This window comes from Juglans regia, chromosome 8 (assembly GCF_001411555.2).
Source record: "Juglans regia cultivar Chandler chromosome 8, Walnut 2.0, whole genome shotgun sequence".
Lineage (NCBI taxonomy): Eukaryota > Viridiplantae > Streptophyta > Magnoliopsida > Fagales > Juglandaceae > Juglans > Juglans regia.
The window spans coordinates 9,320,368-9,348,204 of record NC_049908.1 but is presented as its reverse complement, the minus strand read 5'-3'; the positions used below and the strand labels follow the sequence as shown (position 1 = coordinate 9,348,204).

At 36.5% G+C, this 27,837-nt stretch overlaps 1 protein-coding gene across 1 annotated transcript; it reads right to left on the bottom strand.

The window, feature by feature from the left end:
• Positions 1 to 540: 540 nt before the first annotated feature.
• Positions 541 to 8,646, bottom strand: LOC109000475 (squamosa promoter-binding-like protein 1). Its single transcript, XM_018977346.2, has 10 exons — positions 7,667 to 8,646; positions 7,189 to 7,370; positions 5,533 to 6,116; positions 4,713 to 4,787; positions 4,519 to 4,626; positions 4,313 to 4,430; positions 3,869 to 4,010; positions 3,394 to 3,544; positions 1,892 to 2,515; positions 541 to 1,291 (listed from the first exon to the last, which is right to left on the bottom strand). Exons 1-10 carry the CDS (start codon positions 8,266 to 8,268, stop codon positions 854 to 856), a joined length of 3,024 nt encoding a protein of 1,007 aa, XP_018832891.1. The 5' UTR covers positions 8,269 to 8,646; the 3' UTR covers positions 541 to 853.
• Between the last annotated feature and the right edge of the window lie 19,191 nt (positions 8,647 to 27,837).

The following is a 27,837-nucleotide window of genomic DNA, read 5'->3' as shown; positions in this document are numbered from 1 at the left end:
TTCATCTCACTAAATATAATGTGATATATTTATCACTATTAAATGATTATTTATTATATATTTCTTTATTATCTAATGATGATGAATATGTCACATATTATTTAGTATGATTAAAATAAGATGAGAGTGTGATGTATAGCATTATTTAAAATAATATTATAACAATATTTTATTCAACTTTTAACAAAATATCTCATCTCATCTTATCTGAACTGAATAACCAAACGAGTTGGTTGCAAGAGTAACAACCAATTTTTGTATTTTTGATAATATAATTGGGATATATGATATAATTTCAAAAAGCCACGAAAGATCACTTGTATTTTTAACACATTTAAAAAGATTTAAGTTGTCTCTCGTATTATTTATACACTAAATAAAAATAGAAAGTTTCTTAAAACTATTAAGAAAAAAAAGTAACAAAGACGTTCAGTAAATTCAATGCTGAAAATCAAGGTAAATGAACGAACATCAACACTAGAATGTATTGCTATGTTCCCATTACAAAGAACAGAATCCACGGAAAGAACAAGAACATACGCCATCTTCAAAGTAGCTTTATATTCTTTTGCCGATCAAGAAGTACCTTAATATTCCTTTATTCATCCTATGACGAAAGAATCTCACTAATACAAAGGCAAACCCAGAGAGAGTCAAAGAGCTTGGAATCATAGAACGTACTTATTTTAAGTAACTAAACAAGCCTGAGGCAAGTACACTGAACACTAAATTAAGTATATGTCACTAATGTCATTGAATTCAAACCCAACCCAAGGCAAGGGTTCTATTCTACTGTCTATAAATGCACACACTCACACCCTTATCATGATTATCAGCTTCACGTTAATGTACCTTAGCTCGTACCACAGTCCAACAATTCCCACCTGAAGGGGCGGAACACGTACATAACTTCAGGTGAGCTTTTAAACAGAAGGGCCACACAGACACAGACCGCCGCTATAGCTACCATTGAAAGCATAACGGGCCTGTACACCAGAGACCTGCAAGCCGTTCCATAAGCAAGTTTCTGATCACAAAGCTTGCATTGTTGTTGGATATGTCTCAATTCAGTCCCCATTTCAAAGCTGGCGACCAGCTCATCATGTTGCTTCTGATTTGCACTGCAGTATGAGAGAACATTGGGAATATCAACCACCAAATGCCCAGCTGATCTTTTGTTAATTTTCTTTTGCACCAGATGGATGTACGAAAAATGGCCACGTAAACGAGCATAATCTTCAGGTGTGGCACCTGTGCTGTCATGAGCACCCTTCCAGGCTTCAATTCCCACCTAAATAAGATTCACCGGCATAAATCATATTCAATAAATCATATTCCATAAATTGTTCTTCTTTCCAGATCTGAACACATACAAAAGATTTGAAACTTGAACTATAAGGTACCAAAGGTGAAATATCAACCTGTTGTTGATTGGAAACCAGGGAGCACGACCCATGATTGAAAAATAAAAAAGCACAAACCAACAAAAAAACAACAAAAGGAAAAACATTAGACTTGGGCTCACTGGACCAGCCACAGAATCAGTAAAAGGAGGCTAGTACATTAAACAATGGAGTCGAATATGATTGACTATGCTGACAATGTAAAAATTTGAGTGCTAAAGCTGTGGCCCAGCTGTCATACTAGATAGGTAATCTAGAACACAGAAATTGGCTGAAACATTCTACACTAGCAAATAACCCAGTTTAGAGCTGGCATAAATACCCTAGATATGGTTTTTTCTTTTTTTTTTTTTTGGGAGGGGGGGGTGGTTCCAATAACAATTCATTCTAGAAGTTCTAAATATTGTATGATCTTAAGATGATTGTGTGATAGGTAATGAACTTAAAAAGATTATTTTCAGAAATAAATTATCTATGACAAATTTTACCATTTTGGGATCATCCGTTAATGCCTCCAATACATTCACAGAACCATCTTTACCGGCTGCAATGTGAAGTGGTGTCAAACCTCCAGGGCCTAAAACATCAGGTCTAAACAAGAAGCTTTCAGTGCCGCCACCAAACAACGCCATGTGTTTAGATCTCAATTCGTCTGAAACCTGATATCTTAAAAGAAGCTCCACCAATGCCCTACTATTTCTCCTTACAGCTCTGTGAAGGAGACCCATCTCCCCTAATGCAAGATTCAGGGAAGGGTGTTCTCCTGCACCCACAGTTCCATCAAGCAGGATGTCAAGTAGCTTTCTCACTACAGAGCACCAATCATGGTCCATCGAGAACTCCATGAGCCACTTGAACCGTTTAAGAGGAAAGAGGTCTGCATTAGAATTCAAGTGACCAAATCTAGACTTCAGCTGGTTTCTATAAAGAAGCCAACCCATTTCATGGATAAAATCCAAGGCTTGATTCTTGGCTTCCATTCCAGCCCCCTCAAAATCAGAATTAGTTCCAGTCAACTCCAATGCACTCTCAAGTGAACGAATCTCTGAACAAACATCTTCCTCTGTGACTATAAAAGGAAAAAAGCTGCTGCTAAAGCCATGATCTTCAATCTGGATGAATTCAAGAAAACATAAACCTCAGCTTCCAGGAATGCATTCTTAAGGGAGTTTTATCCCTTCTACCAAGATGGATAAAATTGAACATATATGCTTGAAATATCTACAGAATCATAATTTATTAAAAAAAAAAAGAAAAAAGAAAATAGCTTAAGAGCTAAGATATTGTCAAAACTAGTCATTGTGTGTGACTATATGAAAGAATAGTGCTACATGTACATAGAATTTTACGCACAATATTATGTGCATTGAGTATCTGCCCCATTTTTTCAGTTTTTTCTTTTTTAATTTAAATTTCAAATTAAGAATTTCAAGATCTTCACCATTTCAATAGTTAACACATCAGCATGTATGGTTATGTAAGTAAAATTGTAAGTATAGAAAGCATTTTCCTATATGAAAACATAAACATGCATGTGTATGCCACATCATTATTCTGAACTTTCCACATCTTCTATTCAGAAAATTTAACCTATAAACAACAGTTAGAACAGGAAGATTGAAGCTCATGCTCCCTATATCTACATTCTTTCTACTATTTCTGCCATAAACCAACTGCTACCAACCAAAACATTGACAGAAGTAGGAATCAACAGCAAATCCATCCTCTACCTTACTCCCAATTAACAGTAATAGGGAAACAATCAAGACATAAGTGTACACTCTCAGATGGTACAAAAATGGCCCCCTATCTAGTTTGTGGACAGAAAATTACCAAGTACAACATAATTTTTTTATAAGATTTACTAAGTAAATACTTCTAAAAAAATATTTATGGTCAACCTATAGAATATCGTTATTTGGGATGGGTGCCGGAGGATTAAACAATGGGTCAAGATGGATGACAATAAATACAAGACAACAATCAGCACCTCAATGAATCCTCTTCCATTCACTGCAGGAATAGAGCAAGAAAAGTGGATGCTTTGGAGCTCATCATGCTCCTCAAAGTTATGACAAGTGTCCATTGAATCATGAGTATTTTCCATGACCAGATAATTCCCTTCAAGTGCACATAGTAACCTGGAAAAATAAAGAACATGACAGATCAGTAGAAGCACACTGGTCCACTACATAACACACAGGTAAGGAAAAAAGTGCTCCAGCCACAGAGATCCCACAAAAGCAAATCCACAAATTGATATGACTTCATATGATACGTTAGATCGTAGCTTTACAATCTCATGTATCAAATCAAGCCACGTTAGTTTGTGGGTTTACTTTTGTGGGATATTTTTTGTGGCTAAAGCATTTCTAAAAAACGTTTAAGGATGATTCGCAGCTTAACATCACTTCTAGGGCATTGGGATTAAGTATAACGCAATCACAGGAATGATAATGTATTACCTTGTGGCAGGCCGAGTCAGGTTAATGCCTCTAACTAGAAACTGAGCTCTCTCAGATGCAGATATGGCAATAGGTTTGACACTCATTATTTTGCCATAATTATTATTTCTGAAAGGTAAGGATGTGTCTATGACAACCTGACCTGCAGCATGAATGCCTTGGTAAGAATGGTAAATCCTCCATACAAGTGTGAGTATTTCATCTATGAGAAATGATATTTGTAGTCATAGAGTGCGCAAGCGCCGCACTCCTTTTGAAAAAAAATGAGTAACACTAAAAAATTAAGTTTTTAATGGTGGACCCCACTCTTTTTCAAAAGACTTGCATGGGCTTGCACAACCCATGACTGTATCTAGCATTACTCTTCATCTACACACACACACACACACACACACACACACACACACACATTATAGTTTCATTCTTGAATTAAAACTTACAGACCATTGTTAACAAAGGCTATTTGATGCTGCACCCTGATATAAACCCATCCTGTTCTCCAGAAAGAGTCATCAGAGACATCCAAAAGCCTTTTTAAACTGGAACTCAAGTTATTGCTGAGCTGTAAAAAACAAATTAAAGACTCATATGAGTTCAGAAACTGTCGCCTAAGAAGTACACATGTATAGTTCCAAGAATGCATAGCTTACTTCCTCCCATGCAGCCTCAGCCTGATGTAGATAAATAGTCAGAATTATACAACCAGGCCTAATATAGCTCTCAATGTCAGTAGGACTGTGCGATAACCAGTCAAGAATCTGGAAGTTCAAAATTTTTACATGAATCAGCTATTTAAGGAAGGAAATGCAAAACAATTTCACTAAGAATTTATTGTTTCGACTACCTGTGCTCGCAGTACAAGAGGAAAATCGCTTGGTTCTTTCCCAAATAGTTTAAATACAATTCGATCTGTGCGGCTCTGAAATGGAGGTTAAAGCAATGTTTGATGAAGACAACCTCTTATCCCATATATATATATAATAAATAAATAAAAAAAGACGAGCTTCATGTTGAGCTTTTAAACTAGGGGACAAAGTTCAAATTATTCATATGATAACATGAAAGAAAAGAGAAGGTAGAGATAACAGTACAAATGGCAATAGGAAGATGGCAAACAAAAGTATGGGAGTCGGTGACCTGGACTACATACAGAACTTCAGATCCTATAAAGTGACCAGTAAGGAAAGGATCAAGAGACAATGGCCGATAAATACAACAGGAACCTTACATAACCTCTAATGAATTTCCAAGGTAGCCATATAAAAAAAAAAAAAAACATTCCAACATGTGTAACTGAAAAGAACCTGCACTTCACAAGGTGTGTGTATGCTTCAAGAATAAACTGGCACTTCTTTGTTCCATGGCAAAGAAAATCCCTTTATTATGTTTTCTTCCTTTACTTTCCACTCTTAGAAAAATTGGAAAGTTTTCAGACCCACAAGTCCATAAAGGTAAATGCGTGATCGACTAAAATGATGCACATCCTTACTGGTTCTACAACACCATGGGCACTGCATGTTCAGAGACAGAGATGGTGCATAACCACAGAAAGCCAAGGTTTTCCATCTCAAGACTCAATGTACTATCCATGGACTTTAAATTGAAGAGAACGCAAAGAGAGGGTGTCTGTATATTATAATGCATTTTCTGGAGTACAAATATACCTGAGCATCTCCACTTGAACTTGCAGGCGACTGGGTAGACACTGAATCTGAATGTCCACTAGTTTGAGGTGGACTTGACTGATGAGAGTCAAGGGAGCTAGTCCCTGTATTAGCAGGGACAGGTGATCTCTCAATATCTTCCATGCCATCATCTGAGTCAATATATATGTCATTCAAGTCAAAATTGTTCATCTTGATCTGCTGTGCAGTACCATCTCCGACTTCTGAGTAAGCTGGAGGGCTGTTCAAACTGCATGGTTTTGTAGAAGAGGCGGTTTGTATGTCTTCACTTCTAGCATCATCTACACTCCGGCCTTGCCGTGGAATTTCAGATACAGGTATAGAGTGAAGCTGTTTAGGAGGCCTCAAAGGGGCTTCAGTACCGTTTGAGAGTAAAGTAGAAACCAACTCAGAATTTCCATGTGAATTCCCAGCATTTATCGAATTTGGAGCATTTAGCGAACTTGGAGGATCCTGCATAATCGCAGGTATGTTTTTTCTCCTGTGTTCACCACTTTGGTTGGCAAGGCTCCTTAGAAGATGCGTTAGTAGATCCTGATCCGTTGCTTGGTCAGATCTGTTGGCTGAAATTCATGAAAGAAAACTCTCATCTCAATAATCATACCAAATATATAGTTATTTGTTTTATATTTCAAAGACCACGAGACACATCTATCATGACGGCCATTTCAACTAGAGTGCTGGGGCCCCTACTTAATAAGCTAATTCGCTATCAATCCAATAATAGTGGATCAGGTACAATGACAGCGATTGAGTCTGCTACACATCCCAGTAAGTTGGTTGGCATTGATGTGAGATATGAAATCCTTGTAATTGGTGCTAATTATAATAAAATGAATTATATTTTCAAATTAGCAAGCTGTGGGGAGAGGCAAGATATTCAGTAGACAAAGAAGGTCCTGTTAGACATTGATGCGATCCACGGCATGTAAAACATATGTTTTGGAATTGTTTAGCTATTTTCTCAAATAAGAAATCATTTACACATTAAATTCAGCAGTCAGGAATATTGCCACATATGCAGGTTCAATCTTCAGGATTCAGAACAGATTGGCTCATCCTAAAGATCAGACTAGGAAGATGTCATGTTTGCATGTATTAACATCGTTCAATTTAAGTTAAGAAACAATCCTCCGATATGTTTCACCAACTAAATTAACCGATAAAAAAACATGTTTCACCAACTACATTCTGCAATTGATTAGATCCACAACCAACCACCCTATTTCATCTCAAAAGCCACCATATGTATCTATATTTCTTTTTATAGGCAACCGTATGCATCTTTATTGAGAAGATTAGATCAAAATTATAAAAATATTTACGTTTAGCTTCTGATTAAATTCATTTCCCCTATCTACCAATATAACTATAACAAGGACAAGCAAGTGCTCTAGTACAATCTGAGCAGCTGGCATTTCATTCTCACAAGGGCTAAAGTAGACAAGAGTAACCGCACACGAAGAAAGAAAAGTTCAAAGATCTATCATCATTTCACAAGGGCTAAAGCAGACAAGAGTAACTGCAAACAATAGAGCCCCAAGCAGCAAATCAAGCAAATATCAAAGGATCAAAATGAAAAAATTCATAAGGAATCAGATTTGAGTTATAGTGCAAGTGTGTAGCATCACTTACAGTGCATGTTGGAAAGTATCCTCAATAGACTAATCAATAGATAACCACTAGTCTGATCATCATTCAGTGTACTTCCATTAACAACACTATCAGGATTTGTTTTCCTCCTCCGTTTATTGTGGCCGGCCAAACGTCTACGACAGCTTCTCTTCCCCTCATCAAATTCCTGAAGTACATGAAACCTGCCCATAAATTTAACAAAATCATATAAGCAGCAGGATTGTTCCTTAAAGATGAATCTGCAAAGGGATAATATAACAAGGAACTGCAAGCCATGGGAAAATTATCTGATGCCAATGTGAGCAAGAAGCTGGAGACCTCTAGCATTTTGAGCTACAAAATATCCCTAACCATATTCCATAGTTCTATACTAAGTTTCACAGCAACCTTAATAATGCACATTTGCCCTGTGATGCTAATAAGTGATTACAAAGATATTGACTACTACAATAATTCAAGTCAACGACTGAATTCTTACCTACTACACTGCTGACAGAATCGTTGCATGATGTTCCCCACGAGCGCCTTACTGGCCTTGGAATGCATCTCACATACCTTGTGCCGCCTATGATAATCCTTGGCATTGCTCAGATCAGCTCCACAGTTGTCCACTTGACAAATGGCACGGTTTGAAGTACCCCCAACCAACTTGGTCTTCTTTCCACTCATTCCTTCCCAGTTTCCTACTTCCCTCTCAGGCACCTGATAACCTTGCCCGCCAAGCTTCAACGCAAGGGTACCTGCTTCTTCATCGTTCAAATTGCCCTCATCCAGCAGATTAACCCTCCTCCTCTTCTCCAATTCCCACTTCACTTTCTCAATTCCCAGATTCACTTCATCAGAGCATGACGAAGAACTATTCGACGAGCCCCCAGTTGGTGGAATCCCAGATCCAAGGGGGGAAAATTGCTGGTCCATGCTACCTGAAGGCACCAGATTCATTGGGCTGGCCGTGAAAAGATGCCCATCCCATTTCCATTCATTCAAATCCCACTCCAAACTCCTCTTCCCCATGGCTCGCAAATCTGCAGTACGCATAGCAAAGAAATGATGATCTTCACCTCCAAATCTGGCATCCATGAATCAAACCCAGAATTCCCAAGAAGATCCAAACCACCAATCAAACCCCCAAAACAGCACAAACCCAGAAAATCCAATCCAATTGCAGAAAACCGAGCTCAAGACCCAAAGTTGAGTCAACCACAACTCTCAACTAATCAGCTTCACTTCTTCCCCATAAGTCCAGAAACAGTACACCGACACGACCATGACTCCAATTAAGTGCAACCCACATACCAAACAAAGCTTTCAAACCACCAAGACCTCAAAATCAACTACACAAAAAGCAAACCCCAAAACCGTGGCCTATCGAATAAAACTTCAATTAACCATCGAACCCTCCAAAATCAACTACAAAGAAGCCCCGGATCAATGAAACAAACTTCAAGAACTAAGGTTTCCACCTATACAAAAGAATTAAGCATTGTTACATTAAGCAAGAAAAAAAAACTCTACAATCTCTGTTACACAATAATACAGAACAAAATAGTATAATTAAATGAAAAAGTTATAAAACAGAAAGCAAATAAAAATACTTGCCCAGCAGTAGTGCGTTACTGAAGAAAAGGAGATCGACGGCGGCGAGGGAGGGAAGGAGGAGAGGTGTCCGAAAAGGCACACGAATCCAAAGCCAAGTGGGAGTAGAGATTCGGATGGACGACGTTCCCGCTGATGATGAATAAGGTGAAGATGATGTCGCGTGAGATTGGGTATTGTAGGGTGCGCACACACAACAAAAAGAACATGTTGTCGATAATAGCAGTTAAAAATTAGAAAATACATTACCCCACCATTTGTACTACAGTACAAAGGACCATCCGAGTGAGTGAGTGAGAGAAAAGCCGAGAGAACAGTAGCGCCAACCGACGAAAATGGTGGGGCATACCGGTGCACCCCACCTCCTATTTACGTGGTTTATTATTTTTATTTTTTTATTTAAATAAATATAGAATACTGCTATATTTATAAATAATAAAATAATTACATAAAAATAATTTTATAATAAAAATAATTTTATAGATGATAACGTAAAAGAATTCCTTTCATTTTAACATCTCATCTCTGTAGCAATAGAGAAGTTTGACGGCTGCAAACATTCCGACCGGGGGTTTTTAGACCTGGTAAAGACAACTGCAACTACTATGAAAGCCAAGTGGATAAAATGGGTTAAGCTTTCTATGTTAATTAATGTTGTACTTTACATGTTTCTATGTTGTCAAGGCTGAAGCATGAAAATTTTGTCCAATTGCTTGGTTACTGCCTTGATGGGAATTCCCCTATTCTTGTCTATGAGTTTCATCTCTCTTTTTTTTTCCTGTGACAGGGAGGGGCAGAGGAGGACAACCTGGTCCTGTTCTTTCATGGGCACAACGCGTAAAAATTGCCGTAGGGGCTGCAAAAGGGCTTGCTTACTTTCATGAGAAGGCCTATCCTAATAGTCGTGGTTTCAGTGTACTACTCTTCGATGATTGTTGCTAAGATTGCAGACTTCTTTTTGTCATATGAAACTCCTACTCCTTCGATGGTGGTTTTGTTAGAACCTTCGGTTATGATGCACCTGAGTAAGCAATTGATTACTTTCATTTCACCTTCGTCTTTTTTTCTTTTTTTGGTATGAAGTATGATATGGTCATGAGGGAAGCTGATTTATTTAATATTGCTCTAAATGACTTGATTACTGCACCTTTTGGTTTGTGAGATCTTTCCTGACAAGTAATGAGTCCTTGCATTTTTTACCGAGACTTTGTTTTTTATTTTCCTTTTATTTCCTTATGAGAGTGCACTTGTGTCGCACAGTGAGAAGAAGAGAGGAGATGTGAAACGGAAGAGGAAAAGTAAAGTGAAGAGTTTGGAGAAGTCTGAAGGTGATCGTTGGCTGTGGGCCGAGAAGTACTAAGAAGGCCTTTATGCAGTGCTCGGGTTGTGTAAGGGTTGGGTTATACAATTCATTGAGTCAGTGTAAATGGGCCTGTGAGCCCAATTGGTTGTAGCGTGGCCTGTGAGCCTAGTCAGAAGTAGTGTCTTTCATTTAAGCTAAGTGACAGTCAGTAATTTGATAATAGTTTCATTTCTGTTATGAAGGTAGTGCTATATGTTTGTAATTCCCCCGTACGGGTTGGTTATCAAAAATTCTGTGAAGATTCATTTTCTCTCTCTAATCCTCTCTCTCTATCAATTCATCTTTTGGAGGAGCCTACCCTTGAAGCTCAAGTATTCCCATTTCCCTTCATTCCATCCCTTAATTCCTAAAAAAATAAAAAGAGTGTTACAAGAGAATCGATCCCTAGTGACCAAAAAATTACAAACAATCTCACATGGCTGAAGGTACTCGTTTAAATCAATTACATGAGGGTCTTAATTCCCTCAAACAGTCCACTGACTCTCAACTCCAAAATTTGGAAACTAAGATGTGGCCCTCAAGAGGCAGTCGAATTCAGTGATGCAGCAGCTCTCCACTTTAATCGAGTTGCAGTGAAAGAACAGTGGAGAATCATCTTGGGATGGTGCTACTTAGTAGTTGGTAAATGTTGAGCAAGGTGGTGAACCTCCTCCACTGCAGGTAAGGCTCGATTTCCCATCCTTTAATGGTATTGATCCCGATGAGTGGATCTACAAAACAAACCATTTATTCTCATATTACAACACCTTACCACAACACAAATTGAGATTAGCCTCCTTTCACATGGAAGGCCAAGCTCTAGTTTAGTTTCAAGACCTTGAAGAGTCAGGGGTTTTAAGAGATTGTGAGAGTTTCACTAAGGTCCTATTGGTAAGGTTTGGGCCATCATCCTATGTTGACCCTATGGAGGCTTTAACATAGTTGAAACAGACAAGGTCTATAGAGGGTTGTCTGAGGGGTATAAGCTAAGTTATTTCCTTAACGGACTAAATGATGAGATAAGATTACCTGTGAGGATGTTCCATCCAAACAATTTGTTGAATGCATACAGCCTAACTAAGATCTAGAAAGAAAATGTGAATCTTAGTAAGAAATATTATAATAGCTGAGATATGGGAATTTTGAGAACACCACCTGCACCCATAAATAATAATGTTAGAGTGGATCCTAAGGCCATTGTGTCTGTGCAGAAAATTAAGCCCCAACAGATGTAAGAGAGGTGTGAAAAAGATCTCTATTATTATTGCGATTCCAAGTGGAATCCTAGGCATAAATATCAACAACACAAATTATTTTTAATTGAGGAAGTGGAGGAGGAACAAGGGGAGGTGTTGTAACAAATGAAGAGGAGGAAAGTGATGACGTAGTAGATTTGACTAGCCAAAAACCACAACCAGAAATTTCTCTTAATGCCTTATTAGGGTCCTTATACCTGAAAACCATGAGAATCAAATGGAGGTTGGGAAATCAAGAAATTGTGGTATTAATTGATACTGACAGCACACATAATTTTTTAGATCTCTTAATAGTTAAAAGGGGGACTAAAAGTTAACCATAAAGAAAAAGTGAAGGTGAGGGTGGCTAATGGCTAACTTGTGGGTTGTGAAGGCAAGTGTACAACAATGAGAGTTAAAATGCAATGAAATACTTTCACTACATATTCATATGTGTTAGTGTTGGTGGGATGTGAAATGGTGTTGGGGGTGTAGTGGCTAAGGAGTTGGGGCCTATATTGTGGAACTTTAAAGAATTAGCCATGCAATTTCAGCTTAAGAGCCAAATTGTTTGCTTGCAAGGACTGTCCCCTTCTAATTTCATTGAGGAGGGGAACCTTAATAAACATCACAAGCTGGAAAGGAAGGGAATGTTGTTGCACTTGGTGGAAACTTGTGAGGAAGAGTCTAGTGGAAGCGGCCAAATTTCTGAAGCTGTCCAGCAACTACTGGGGTAGTATAAAGAAGTTTTAGGGAGCCAAGGGGACTACCCCCAACCCGAGAGCAAGACCTTGCAATTACCTTCTTTCCAAACACCAAATCCGTGTCAGTAAGACCATACTGATACCCATATTTCCATAAAGATGAAATTGAAAAGATTGTTAAAGAATTGAAAAGACCTAGTACTAGCCCATACTCATCTCCCGTGCTACTTGTGAGGAAGGCAGATGGAACGTGGAGGATTTGTGTGGATTACTGAGCCTTGAATAGTGTAATGGTGAATGACAAATTCCCTATTCCCATAGTGGAGGAGTTGTTGGATGAACTTAAGTGGGTCTAAGTTTTTCTTTTAGCTTGACTTACGCTCGAGTTACCACGTAATAAGGGTAAAGGCAGAGGATGTTCATAAGACTACCTTTAGGATACATGAGGGGCACTATGAGTTCCTTGTGATGTCTTTTGGGTTGACTAATGCACCTTCTACTTTTCAAAGTTTCATGAATGAAATATTTAAGCCCTATTTGAGAAAATTTCTGCGTGTATTTTTTGATGATATTCTGGTATACAGCAGTACTACAAGAGCATATGGAGCACTTAAGGGTGACTTTAGAAGTCTTGAAAAGGAATAGTTTATTGGCAAAAAGGTCCAAGTGCCAATTTGCCACCTTGAAGGTAGCTTACTTGGGACATGTTATCTCGGCTGAGGGAGTGAAAGCAGACCCAGATAAACTCAAGGCAGCGGAGAATTGGCCTTTTCCTACCTCACTCAAGTCTCTAAAGGGGTTCCTTAGCTTTACGGGTTACTATAGGAGGTTCATTAAAGGCTATGGCAGCCTTGCAGCTCTCTTAACTCAACTATTGAAGAGAGATCAGTTTATTTGGAGTGCGGAGGCAAGAGAAGCATTTCAAGAGTTGAAGAGGTCAGTGACAGTAACCCCAGTACTTATTCTCCCAAATTTTTCACTTCCTTTCATTATAGAGTGTGATGCTTCTGGGAGTGCCATTCGGGTTGTTCTCATGCAAAAAAAAGACCAATAGCCTTTTCCAACAAGGTTTTAAAAGGAAGGGTGTTGGCCTTATCAACCTATGAGAAGGAGCTATATGCTCTAGTGATGGTCGTGCAAAAGTGGAGGCCTTGCCTCCTGGGTCAACCTTTTGTGGTGATGACAGATCATCAAAGCCTCAAATATTTGCTAGAGCAAAAGGTGGGCACACCCATGCAACAAAAATGGGTATCAAAGATAATGGATTATGACCTTTTGGTTGAGTATAAGAAGGGTAAGGACAGCGTTGTGGCTAATGCATTGTCCAGGAAGGTTAAGGTGAATGATGGTAGAGAAGAAGTTACCATTACTGCAATTTCTTTGCCAACCTTGGATTGGTTGGAGGAAATCAAACATGGATATGGTGGGATCCTAAGGTGAAGAAATTATTGTTGAAAGATAAAAAAATGGGAGTTACCATCTATGTATTCAGTAAGAAATGGGTTGTTATTCTACAAGGACAGATTGGTAATTGGAGAAGATAAAGAATTTAGGCAAAGGTTGCTACACCTATTGCATGCTAGCCCTATGGGCGGTCATTCGGGGTATGACAAAACACTACACAGGGTTAGGAGGGACTTCCATTGGCAGGGGATGAAATTAGATGTGAAACACCTTATTAAATGTTGTGACGTTTGCCAAAGTGTCAAGGCTGACCAATCTAAGCATAGTGGGTTGCTACAGCCTCTAACCATCCATTCCCAACTTTGGTCACAAATTACTATGGATTTTATTAATGGGCTATCTTTGTCACAAGGTCAGAATTGTTTGTGGGTGGTGGTGGACAGACTCACAAAATCTGCCAATTTTACCTCTGGCTCACCCCTTTACTGCAAAAATAGTGACCACTTCATTCACAAAGAACATCTTAAAGCTACATGGCATGCCCCAATCAATTGTTTCTGATAGAGATAGTACATTCACTAACTTGTTTTGGCAAGAACTGTTTAAGTTGCAAGGGGTGGAATTAGCTTTTAGTACAGCCTACCACCCCTAAACAGATGGGCAGTTAGAAGCAGTAAATAAAACTCCAGAAAATTATCTAAGGTGTTTTGCAAGAGATCGGTCAAAGGACTGGACACATTGGGGTACCTTTAGCATAATTATGGTACAATACCAATCAACATGCATTTACTCGGGTAACCCCTTTTGAGGCTCTATATGGTTACTCTCCCCCTAGACTAATGAGCTACACGCCAGGGTGCCAAAACAAAAACAGTGGAGTCCAACTTAAAATCTAGAGAACACATGTTGCAGCTATTGAAACATAATTTACACAAGACCCAAGATCGCATGAAAAAATATGCAGATTTAAAGAGAAAAGAATAGATCTTTCAGTCGGGATAATGGGTACACCTCAGATTGCAACTGTACAGCCAGTCTTTGGTGGCTCGCCGTTGCAGCCTCAAGCTGTCCCCACCATTTTACGGCCCATTCCAGATCATCCACCGTGTTAGAGAGGTTGCCTACAAACTGCAATTACCCCTGTCTTCCATGAGTCCTGAAATTTCCCAAGTACTAGAGAATTTTTTAGTGTTTTATCTCTTTTTAAGTGCGTGCATACTCTGATACCAATTGAAATTACCCAAGTATCCCTATTTCACAGCAGAAATATCTATCAATTCACTCAATAAATTGGTTAGTCCTTAGTTATGCAATAATTTCATAAATAATTAAATACATAAAATAAACGAACTGCGTAACACCAATTTTGGTTACGAAGGGAAACCTTTTAAAGAACTCTTTAAAGGTGTAAACCTACGGGCAGCCAAATCCATGAAAGTCAATTTTATTATTTGAAAATCAATTACAGGAAAGTAAAACCCTATGAAGTAGCCAAAACCTCTGACCATTTTCAAATATTGACTTCCCTCCTAGAACTTCAGTGGCTGAACTTAATCACCTCAACTCCGACACGGAATATGCACGCACTCAAAAAGAGAAATAAAACACTTATGACACTCAAGTACCACTCTTTGAGAGAAACAGTATAAAAATTCTCCAATAAATTTTCTCACCAAAATATGCACTGGAAAGTGCTCTAGAAAATATGCAAATATGAATTTCTACAGACCCTAACCAGTAGGATCTCTTAAATAAATAATCTGAAAGCAGTTTTAATTTCAGTAGGACTCTGCTGACGGATTGTAACGAAGACGTCTCCTGACAGAATGCTAACATTTCTTGATAAATCTTCTCTGCAGTAACAGATTCCAGTTCAACCTATTCTCTGGATAATTGCATATTCATTGAGACTCAATTTTCACACTTATGACTTATCTAAATGACATATAATACCTTCTATATAAAATTAATATTGTTATAGATAAATTCAATAAATAATTTACATTCATCTAAAATTACAAACTTAATGATAGGATAAACTCTATCATTTTAGTTATCTAATCATATAAAAACTTATCAACTTAGTCACCTACTCCTAGTCAACTATTATATCTACAATTTCTCCCTTTGGCGGATTGGTGACAGAGCCAACTTGATGAATGTATTGCATTTACAATCTCCCCCTTTGACGGATTGGTGACAAAATCAGCTTGATGAATGTAATATAAACTTGTCAAAACAAAACCAGTAGACTAATAAATGAAGTAGAAATTTCAAGAAAATAATCAAGAATAAACAAATTACTGAAGTAGAACAGTGACTAATTAGTTCTATCAAAGTTCACAAGATTTAAAGTCTAAGCATGTTCTAGTCCAACATCAAGAAATTATGTCCAACAAAAATTAACTTAAATGAAATCAACCATCTAGTAAAAGTCTCTAAAATAATTTTTTGCAAACCAGAATTTAGTTCTCCCCCTCAATATTATAATTAGTTCTCCCCCTCAATATTAAACTATCTTAAATATTAAAAAAAAAAATCATTCAACTCCCCCTCAACAACACACTTACTCAAACTCCCCCTAAATTTCACAATACCCAAAACAAATAAATTTACTCCTCCAATAGTTTCCCTTTTTGTCACTAATCTGACAAGACTCATAAGATAATAAATACCACTTATGTGAGCCGAGATGAAGACACTAAAAAAGACATGATGAAAAACTCTCATGTGTCTTAACTTTTTATGGATTAAATGTACCTGATGTATGAGCATAAATGCAAGTAAAATCATGATAAAATGAATGAAGTAGTTTGGTTGAAACATAAAAGCAAACACTTCATGTGTACTTGGTTAAAACCGAAATGTATAATCACATAACCCACCAAAACGCGTCCTCAATACATGCATAATATAACCCCATATGAACAAATATTTAAGTATCCAAGTATTCTATCCCTAACTTCACAACTCAATAATCAAAATCCCAAACTTCAGATATAGATGTGCCAAACCCTAGAACTAAAAGGAGATAATGATTTGAATAAATTAGAGGTCATACCGTGATGGAGAACATTGAATCAAGAAACTCGGAACCGATTATTTCTCGTAAGTAAATCGAATGAGATATGGAAGAGAACGGCTAGGGCTCTTGCAATGTGTGTGTCGTGAGCAGTGTCTAGGGGGACTTAGAGAAATACACTAGGGGCAGAGCGTATTTGTAGTGACATAAGTCACTTAAGTGACTAAGAGCCTTGCAAGGCATATGTTAGAAAGTCCCACTATGACTCACACGAGTTATGCTTAAAAGTCCCATTGGAACTTAGGCAAAACCAATTTCTCCCAGACTTATGTACTAGGAAAAAATACTCAACACTAACCCAACAAAAACAAAACCATAAAAATTAAAAACAAATGAGGCAAATAACATGCCTAGATACATCTTAATTCAAGCATAGTGTCACTCACAAATAATATACAATAAAGGGTAGTGATAGGTTTACTACCTATCTACTACCCATCTACTATTTGTAGTGTTTTTATTTTTTTATCATTTTATTTTAAGTATTTTTTTAACATCCTTAATCATTAAGAAAAAATTAAAAAAATATATAAATTTACTAATTATCACTTCCTTAACTATTAAGTAAAATAAAAAATTAAAAAAAAAATCAAATATAAAAAAAAGTAGTAAATGAGTAGTAAGAGGGTAGTAACCCTATCATTTTCCTACAATAAAATACACTCTCCTATTTGCAACAATCCCATTGGATGTTCACACCACATAAGATCATCAATGTCGAAGTTCATGTGAGTATGTGAGTGAGCAAACTTATATAGAAAAGTAACTCTTTATTTCTTTTTCTCTTCAATATATTTTCGATAAAATTATTTATGAGTATTTTCTTCTTATAGATGCTCCCAAGGGATTGTCACTCACCTCAAAAGTCAAACTTTATGCTAGGGCCTAGATACATGAGTATCTCCTCCAAACATTAGTTTGCGCAACTCTCTTTTTATGTTCATTTTTGTTACTCATATTTTTCCACAATGATTTGAATAGCGATTCCTTCTATAAGGACTTAAGGGCCAGATCCATGTAGTGTGTTTATCTTTTTCTGTAATGATTCAACACCGACTTTTTCTATATGGATCAATCATTTGTGTTTGGCAAGGAGAAATCCATTTGTTATTGTACTAGGTTCAACTAGTATTAATCAATTCAAGGCATGAACTTTCTCTATGGTGATCTTCTCAATAATAAATATGGAACTTAATTATAATTATCATACATATAAGTTCCTCACAGTACTTGTAAATGAACTTTGTCAAGATACTCATAGGGTTAGTATGCACAAAGTGAAAGCCACAAAATAGAGAAATACATAGGTTCAAGATTTTATTTTGTGAGAACACGTGCTCAAAACTTTGACATATCAAACATGCACTTCCCTTAAAAAAATTAGAAACAAAAAATAAAACAAAACAAAAATGCATGTACTAGACTAATGATATGCAAGGAATGCAAGAACAAGCAAGTGGTCCTATTAATGCCATACCGCATCTTCTTTGACCACCCACGACTTGACTTCCTATGACAAAAACAATACATTTAGAAGTAATGTTAGTGAATGATGAGGCTATAGATTCTTTGCTTTGGGAAGTCGTGTACCTCATGTGCCTATAACGATGACATGATCTACAGGGACACGGATCATACTCAAATGAGTGAACCACATTCTGATACCAATTAAAATTACCCAAATACCCCTATATCGTGTATCACAGCAAAAATATCTACCAATACACTCAACAAATTGGTTAGTCATTAATTATGCAATAATTTGATAAACAATCAAATACATAAAATAAATGAAGTGTGTAACGTCAATTTTGGTTACGAAGGGAAACCCTTTAAAGAACTCTTTAAAGGTAAACCCCTATGAGGCAGCCAAACCCAAGAAAGTCGATTTTAATATTTGAAAATCAATTACAAGTAAAACTCAATTATCCAAGTACCTCTGTATCGCAGCGGAAATATCTACCAATTCACTCAACAAATTGGTTAGTCGTTAATTATGCAATAATTTGATAAACAATCACATATATAAAATAAACGAAGTGCGTAACACCAATTTTGGTTATGAAGGGAAACCTTTTAGAAAATTTTTTTTTGGTAAAATCCTACGGGGCAGCCAAACCCAGAAAAGTTAATATTATTATTTGAAAATCAATTACAAAACTTTTGTCAATTGACACTCTTACTTGACCAGACAATGACCTATTTGCCTTCTATCGCAGTAGCAGCCATAACCTCTGACGATCTTCAAACCTTGGCTTTTCTCCAGGAACTCCAGTGGATGAACTCGATCACCTCAACTCCAGTGTGAGAAGCTTTTCACACTCAAGTACCACTCTCTAAGAGAAACAATATAAAAATCCTCTAAGAAATTTTCTCACCAAAGTATGTACTGGAAAATGCTCTAGAAAATATGCAGATATGAATCTCTATAGATCCTAACCAATAGGATCATTTAAATAAAAAATTTGAAAGAATTTTTAGTTTCAGTAGGACTTTGTTGACGGGTCGAGTCTGTTGCGAAGACATCTCCTGACGAAATGCTAACACTCGCGATAACTCTTCACTGCAGCTTCTGATTTCAGTTCAATCTTCTATTCTGAATAAGTGCAAATCCTTATGGACTCGATTTTCAAACTTATAATTTATCTAAACAATCTCTACTACTCCCTAGATAAACTCAATATTGTTATAGATAAAGTCAAGATAATTTACATTCATCCAAAATACAAAATTAATGATAGGATAAATTATATCATTTTAATCACCTAATCCTATCCAAACTTATCAACTTAGTCACCTAGTCCTAACTAAACTTTTGCATCTACAATCTCTCCCTTTGGAGGATTGGTGACAAAACTCAGTTTGATGAATGTAGTTTGCACCTGAAATATAAAACAACCAGCAAACCAAGATCTCGTGAAGAAAGTCTTAATGCAGTAATGAGAAGAAATGACATAGTACACTCTTTGAAATTAGTATCAACAAAATCAAAGGTTAGACGTAATTTAAAGCTACTAAAATTCTAGTCATCATCAATAATCATGTTCAGTATTTAGTTCGCCCCATCAATATTCTGTTGCTCCCCCTCAATCTCTCCCCCTTTTTTTCCAGCAATATACTTACTTCACTTACTCATTCAACTCCTCCTCAGCTCGTTCAACTCCCCCTCAGCAACACATTTAAATCTTTCTATTTTTGTCACTAATCTGACAAAACTCATAAGATAATAAATACCAGTTATGTGAGCCGAGATGAAGACACTAAAAAAAACATGATGAACAACTCCCATGTGTCTCAACTTTTCATGGATTAAATGCACCTGACGTATGAGCATGAATGTAAGTAAAATCATGACAAAATGAATGAAATAGTTTGGTTGAGACATAAAAACAAACACTTGGTGGGCACTAGTTTAAAACTGATAGGTAGAATGTAGGAACCCACCAAAATTGAGCCTTATATACATGATTAAAGCAAACTTATATTCCAGCCAACGATAATCCAACCTTCAACAACATAAATCAAAAACCAAAATCCCAATCTCCACTTTTCATGTGCGCCAAACCCTAAAACTGAAAAATAGATGAAGATGAGTGAATGAAAGGAAACTTACCATGATATAAAATCGTATGTGAAGATGATCTGTATTGTTTCTTACCCACGAGATACTAGGAGATGATAAGTGAAAGAGGTGAGATGCCACTAGGGCTCAAATGGGATGATAGAGATGTGTGTGAGTGAGTGATAGAACATATCGGAATTGTCTGGGCTTGTTTGTAGTGACTAAGAGCCTTATAAGGCATACGCTAGAAAGTCCCAATAGGACTCACACGGGTTATGCTCTAGACTCCCACTGGGACTTAGGCAAAATCAATTTCTTCCAGACTTATGTACTAGAAAAAAATATTCAACACTAACCCAACAAAAATAAAATCATAAAAAGAATATAAAATATATTTCATATTTTCACCTCTTTATTTTTTTATAAAACAAACAAAAAATAAAAGATCAACAATAATTAATCTTTTTCTTATATATAAAAATGAGTCAAATAACATGCCCAAATACATCTCATTTCAAGCATAGTATCACTCATAAATAATATATAATAAATTACACTCTCTTATTTGCAACAATCTCATTGGATGTTCAAACCTCAAAAGAGCATCAATGTCAAAAATCCATATGAGTGTGTGAGTGAGCAAACTTATATAGAACAATTACTTTTTATTTCTTTTTCTCTTCAATTTATTTTTGATAATATTATTCATGAATATTTTATTCTTATAGATGCTCCCAAGAGATTATCACTCACTTCAAAAGTCAAACTTTATACTAGGGCTTAAATACATGAGTATCTTCTCCAAACACTAGTTTGCACAACCAATTTCATGTCCATTTTTGTTACTCATCTTTTTCCACAATGATTTGAGCAGCGATTCTTTTTATAAGAATTTAAGAGATAGATCCGTGTATGGTGTTTGTCTTTTTCTGCAATGATATAATACTAACTTTTTCTATATGGATCAACTATTTGTATTTGGTAAGGGAATATCTCTTTATTATTGTACTAGGTTCAACTAGTATTAGTCAATTTAAGGCATGAACTCCCTTTATGGTAAGCATCTTAATAATAAATATGGAACTTATATGTATGCACCTTAATTATAAGGTGCATACATATAAGTTCCTCATAGTGCTTTGTAAATTAGTTTTTATCAAGATGACCCATAGAGTTGGTATACACAAAGTGGACTGCACAAAATAGAGGGATGCATAAGTTCTAAAGTTTACTATGTGAGAACACAAGTGCTCAAACCTTGACATATCAAGCATTCACTTTCCTTTAAAAATTAGAAACAAACAAGAAAAAATAATGTATTTTAAACTGAAAAACAAAAACATAAAACAAAAACTAAACAAAAATGCATGTCATAAATGCTAATGATATGCAAGCAATGCAAGAACATACAAGTGGTTCTATCACTTAATGTCACACACACGTTCATCTAAAAACTTTAGGAAAACCCTCATACGAACTTTCCAATAAGCATAGTTTTCCTCATCAAAGTGTGACATGACATATAATGATGATGACATGATATACAGGGATACAGATCACACTTGGATGAATGAATCATGCTCTAATGCCAATTGAAATTACCCAAGTATCCCTGCATCGCAGTGAAAATATTTACCAATTCATTCAACAAATTGGTTAGTTGTTAATTATGCAATAATTTGATAAACAATTAAATATATAAAATAAACGAAGTGCATAACACTAATTTTGGTTGAAGGGAAACAATTTAAAGAACTCTTTAAAGGTAAAATCCATGGTAGCTAAATTCAGAAAAATCAATTTTATTATTTGAAAATCAATTACAAGTAAAGTTCAATTACAAAACTTTGTCAATTAATACTCTCATTTGACTAGATAAATGAATTATTTATCTTCTATTGCAGTAGCATCCAGAACGTTTGACGATCTTCAAATATTGGATTTTCTCATAGAACTCCAGTAATTGAATTTGATCACCTCAACTCCAACAAGGAGTATGCACGCACTCAAAAAGAGAGATAAAAAACTAGAAATCTCACACTCAAGTACCACTCTCTGAGAGAAACAATATGAAAATTCTCCAAGAGATTTTCTCGCCAAAATATGCACTAGAAAGTGCTCTAGAAAATATGCAGATCTGAATCTCTACAGGTCTTAACCAATATGATCCTTTAAATAAACAATCTGGAAGAAGTTTTAGTTTCAGTAGGACTCTGCTGATGGGGCGAGTCTGTTGTGAAGAAGTCTCCTGACGGAATGCTGACACCAGCGATAACTCTTCACTGCAACTTCTGATTTCAGTTCAATCTTCTATTCTGGATAAGTGCATATCTTTATGGACTTGATTTTCACACTTATGACTTATCTAAATAACCTCTAGTACCTCCTAGATAAACTTAATTTTGTTATAGATAAAGTCAATAAATAATTTACATTCATCCAAAATTACCAATTTAATGATAGGATAAACTCTATCATTTTAGTCACCTAATCATATCCAAACTTATTAACTTAGTCACCTAGTCCTAACCAAACTTTTACATCTACAATCTGCCCCTTTGGCGGATTGGTGACAAAGCCAACTTGATAAATGTCTTGCATCTACAATCTCCCCCTTTAGCGGATTGGTGACAAAATCAACTTGATGAATGCAATATAAACCTGTCACAAGTATAAATAAAAGACCAAGAAATCGAGTAGAAATTTCAAGCAAATAATCAAGAATAAAAAATACTGACATAGAACAATGACTAAGATTAGTACTATCAAAATTCACAAGATTTAAAATCCAAATCAAAGTCTAGCCATGTTCTAGTCTAACATCAAAATTATGTCCAAAATTTAGTTCTAACCCTTTTATATGTCCATTTTTTGTTGCTAATTTTTTTCACAATAATTTGAGCAGCGATTCTTTCTATAAGGACTTAAGGGACATATCCGTGTAGGGTGTTTGTATTTTTTTTCAATGATTCAACACCGACTTTTTGGATCAACCATTTGTGTTTAGCAAGGGGAGAACCCTTTATTATTGTACTAGGTTCAACTAGTATTAGTTAATTCAAGGCATGTACTTTCTTTATGGTGATCATCTCAATAAATATGAGGCTTAATTATAATGAGCATACATATAAGTTCCTCACAGTGCTTGTAAATGAACTTTTTCAAGATGACCTATAGGGTTAGTATACACAAAGTGAGCTACACAAAGTAGAGAGATGCATAGGTTCAAGAATTTATTTTGTAAGAACACGTGCTCAAAACTTTGACATATCAAACATGCACTTCCCTTAAAAAATTAGAAACAAACTAGAAAAAAATAATATATTTTAAACTGAAAAATAGAAACATAAAACAAAATAAGACAAAAATGCATGTCCTAGACTAATTATATGCAAGGAATGCACGAACATGCAAGTGGTCCTATTATTGTCATACTGCATCTTCTTTGATCACCCACAACTTGACTTCCTTTGACAAAGACAATATCCTTAGAAGTAGTGGCAGCGGATGATGAGGTTATATATTCTTTACTTTGGGAAGTCGTGTACCTCATGTGGCTATAACGATGACATGCTCTACAGGGGCACTGATCACACTTGAATGAGTGAACCATGCTCTGATGCCAATTGAGATTACCCAAGTACCCTTATATAGTAACACAGCGGAAATATCTATCAATTCACTCAACAAATTGGTTAGTCGTTAATCATGCAATTATTTAATAATTAAGCAATAACATAAAGTAAATAAATTGCATAACACCAAGATTAGTATCGAAGGGAAACCCTTTAAAAAACTTTTTAAAGGTAAAACTCTACGGGGCAGCCAAATCCAGAAAAATCAATTTTATTATTTGAAAATCAATTACAAGTAAAATTCAATTACAAAACCTTTGTCAATTGACGCACTTATTTGATCAAACAAATGACTCATTTGTCTTCTACCGTAGTAGCAGCCAGAACCTCTGACGGTCTTCAAACATTGATTTTTCTCTTGGAACTCCAGTGATTGAAACTCGTTCAATCAATTTTCCAACATGAAGCACGATCACACTCTTTGAGAGAAACAATATGAAAATTCTTCAATGAATTTTCTCACCAAAATATGCACTGAAAAGTGCTCTAGAAAATATCCATATCTGAATCTCTACAGATCCTAACCAATAGGATCCTTTAAATAAACAATTTGAAAGAACTTTTAGTTTCTGTAGGACTCTTCTAATGTGGTGAGTCTGTCGCGTAGACATCTCCTGACGGAATGCTGGCACCCGCGATAACTCTTCACTCCAGCTTCTGATTTCAGTTTAATCTTTTGTTCTGGATAAGTGTAGATCCTTATGGACTCGATTTTCACACTTATGACTTATCTAAACAACCTCTACTACTCCTTAGATAAACTCAATATTATTATAGATAAAGTCAAGATAATTTTCATTCATCAAAAATGCAAAATTAATGATAAGATAAATTCAATCATTTTAGTCATCTAATCATATCCAAACTTATGAACTTAGTCACCCAATCCTAGCCAAAATTTCACATCTACATGTTGTAGTTGAAAAAGAAGCTAGGTCGACAGGTTGTGGCTATCCTAACACTCTCATCGATGGATCCGAGAGGAATCATCAGACCAGAGCTGGAGAAAGTACTGGATCGCTAGGTGAGAAAAATGAAAAACCTCCCTCAAGTTGAGATCTTGGTCCAATGGCACGGCATGAGTGAGGATGATGCTACATGGGAATTGTACATCGAGATCAAGCAAGCCTTCCCTCACCTTGTGGGCAAGCTGATCTAAAGGAGAGGGTTCTGTCGCATAGCGAGAAGAAGAGAGGAGATGCGAAACGAAAGAGAAAAAGTAAAGTGAAGAGTCTGGAGAAGCAGAAGTCTGAAGGTGATCGTGGGCCATGGGCCGAGAAGTAATAAAAAGGCCTTTATGCAGTGCTCGGGTTATGTAAGGGTTGGGTTATACAATTAGTTGAGTCAGTGTTAATGGGCCTGTGAGCCGGTTGGTTGTAGCGTGGCCTGTGAGCCCAGTCAGAAGTAGTGTCTTTCATTTAAGCTAAGTAACAGTCATTAATTTGATAATAGTTTCATTTCTGTTATGAAGGTAGTGATATATGTTTGTAATTCTCCCATTCGGGTTGGTTATAAAAAATGCTATGAAGATTCATTTTCTCTTTCGCTAATCCTCTCTCTCTATCAATTCATCTTCTGGAGGAGCCTACCCTCGAAGCTCAGGCATTCACATTTCCCAGCATTCCATCTCTTAATTCCTAAAAATACCAAAAGAGTGTTACAACTTCTTGAGCTCCATACATTTGTCATTTTGTATTTGTGGTTGGCAGGTATGACATGGATGGATCGTGGAATACAAAGAGTGACGTGTACATGTTTGGTGTTGTCCTGCTTGAATTTCTGACAGGGCGAAAGCTTATTGATCAAACCTCACCGAATGGATGGCAGACTTTAGTCAGACGGGTGCTAGATTGCACTACTCTTTCATTTTTTCTAATCACTACTCTTTTGTTAAATCTTGCTCATTTGATTTGTTTTCAATTATTTTGGAAAAAAAAATTAATGGAGTGGAGACAGGAAGGTTTCTTAAATCTAGCTCCTCTATTTTGTTTTCAATTATTTTTTCCATGCACCCAAGCTGACCATAGAAGGTTTTGAAATTTGTTTAGTTAGACCTTCGTTTATTTTCGTAGATGAGATGAGTTGAGATTAAAGTTAAAAGTTAAATAAAATATTGTTAGAATATATTTTTTTAATATTATTTTTGTTTTAAGATTTGAAATAGTTGAATTGTTTATTTTATTTTATATGAGAATTTGATAAAATTGTAATGATTAGATTAGATGAGATAAGTTGAAAGGAGTTGTGAAAACAAATGAGGCTATTCGAAGACAAGGTTAAGCAGTGTGTTGATACAAGACTTGACAGAGTTTACCCTCCTAAGGTAGCTGCAAAGGTACTTTGGCCCCTCCTTTTTAACTTTTGAAGAAGTAGCATTTGTTTTCTCTATGCAATCGAACGATGATGATAGATTTCTACTACAACCCAAGCAAAAAATATTAGACATGTAGCCTTAGAGATGCAAGGTAGAACTCGAAATATGATATACAGGTGGTTTGGAGTCAAGGCCAGACATGAACCTGACTTAAGGACAGACATGAGCATTATAGTCAAGGCCCTCCAACCACTGTAATGTGCCCAGCCTGGACCCTGGACACGCTGGTGAAACACCAAGCTTGTGATCTCTCTCTCTCTCTCTCTCTCTCTCTCTCTCTCTCTCTCAGGTTGTTGGCATGGAACTGAAGGAATAACTCTAAAGACTTAGTTGATTTTTGCTTGAGTTTGTGTTATTGTTGTGGGTAAAAGCTGAGTGGGCTTCGGGTTTACTTCTGATATGGGGCTGATGTTATGTTCTGATGTGGGCCTATATTATGAGGTTATATTAGTTAATTGAGTCCATTAGTATATATGTGGTATTTCAACCCATTAAGGGCATTATTGTCATTTTCCTATAATCCAGTTATGCATGGGATATTTGTATCGATAGAATGTTCCAATATTTGACGATGAATAAAATTACACAAAGGCATTTGCCAAAATTGGAGGTTTCAAGTTTCTCGAACAATCAGATCTTATCTTCCATTACATTTCCTTGTTTTCATTCAAAATCGCCACTGGATTCCTATCAATTGGCATCAAAGTAGTGAGATCCTAGACGTGTAGTAGCAACAATGGCTGATGACACAAGGAATAAGGAGCTGGAGAAGCTAGTGATGGGATTGAGGCAACACCAAGACTGCAAGAACAAAGGGTCGAAAGCCACCAAAAATCTTTAGATAATCTAGCTAAAAAAATGGATCTATTATTAGAAACCTTGAATGGGGCACACACCCACTCATGTCACCATCACAACAAAAACAATGAAAAAGAATTACATACTGAAGGCTCTAGCGCTTTAAGGGGATGCAATTTCACTCAATTAAGCTTGATTTTCTCAGATTTAATGGGAAAAATCCAACTGGATGTGTATACTAGGAGAATCATTATTTTGTACTACATCCTATGCCCGATCACTAAATAATTCTGATGTATTCCTTCCACATGGAGGGAAATGCATTGGTTTGTTTCTAGGATGGTGAGGAGACTGGCAATCTCCACTATTGGTAATGGTGGAACCATCAATTGTGTCGAGGGGGGCCAATTCCCCGCACCCCGCCCCCGCTGCCCCACCCCGCTTCTGCTCCGGCCCGCATCTAGGGCCCCTAGCGAGGAAGGGGTGCCCACGCCCCGTAGGGGAGGGTAGCACCCCTAGCCACTATGAGTTCCTAGTGATGCCTTTTAGACTAATGAATGCCCCAACCACATTTCAAGAGTTGATGAATGAGGTGTTCCAGCCCTATTTAAGGAGGTTTGTGATTGTCTTTTTCGATGATATTTTGATATATACTAAGAATAAGAAATACCATCTAATTCACTTGGTTGTTGTGTTAGAAACTTTGGCTGCTCATACTATTTTTGCCAAAAAGAGTAAGTGTAAATTTGGATGTAGGGAGATAGAATACTTAGGATACTTAGTTTCAGCTAAAGGTGTAAAAGCTTACTTCTCCAAGATTAATTGGCCCTTACCCAACTCTCTCAAATCCTTAAGAGGATTATTGGGGCTCACGGGCTATTATAGGAAATTTGTACAAAATTATGGATCTATAGCTA

What these genes read in the sequence shown, in the direction of transcription:
- LOC109000475 (XM_018977346.2), bottom strand. Translation starts at nt 8,268, where the DNA reads ATGGATGCCAGATTTGGAGGTGAAGATCATCATTTCTTTGCTATGCGT. An exon ending in GATACTTTCCAACATGCACT is followed by an intron (nt 6,117 to 7,188) that starts GTAAGTGATGCT and finishes CATGAATTTCAG; the next exon opens with CCAACAGATCTGACCAAGCA. An exon ending in GTTCAAGTGGAGATGCTCAG is followed by an intron (nt 4,788 to 5,532) that starts GTATATTTGTAC and finishes CCTCCATTTCAG; the next exon opens with AGCCGCACAGATCGAATTGT.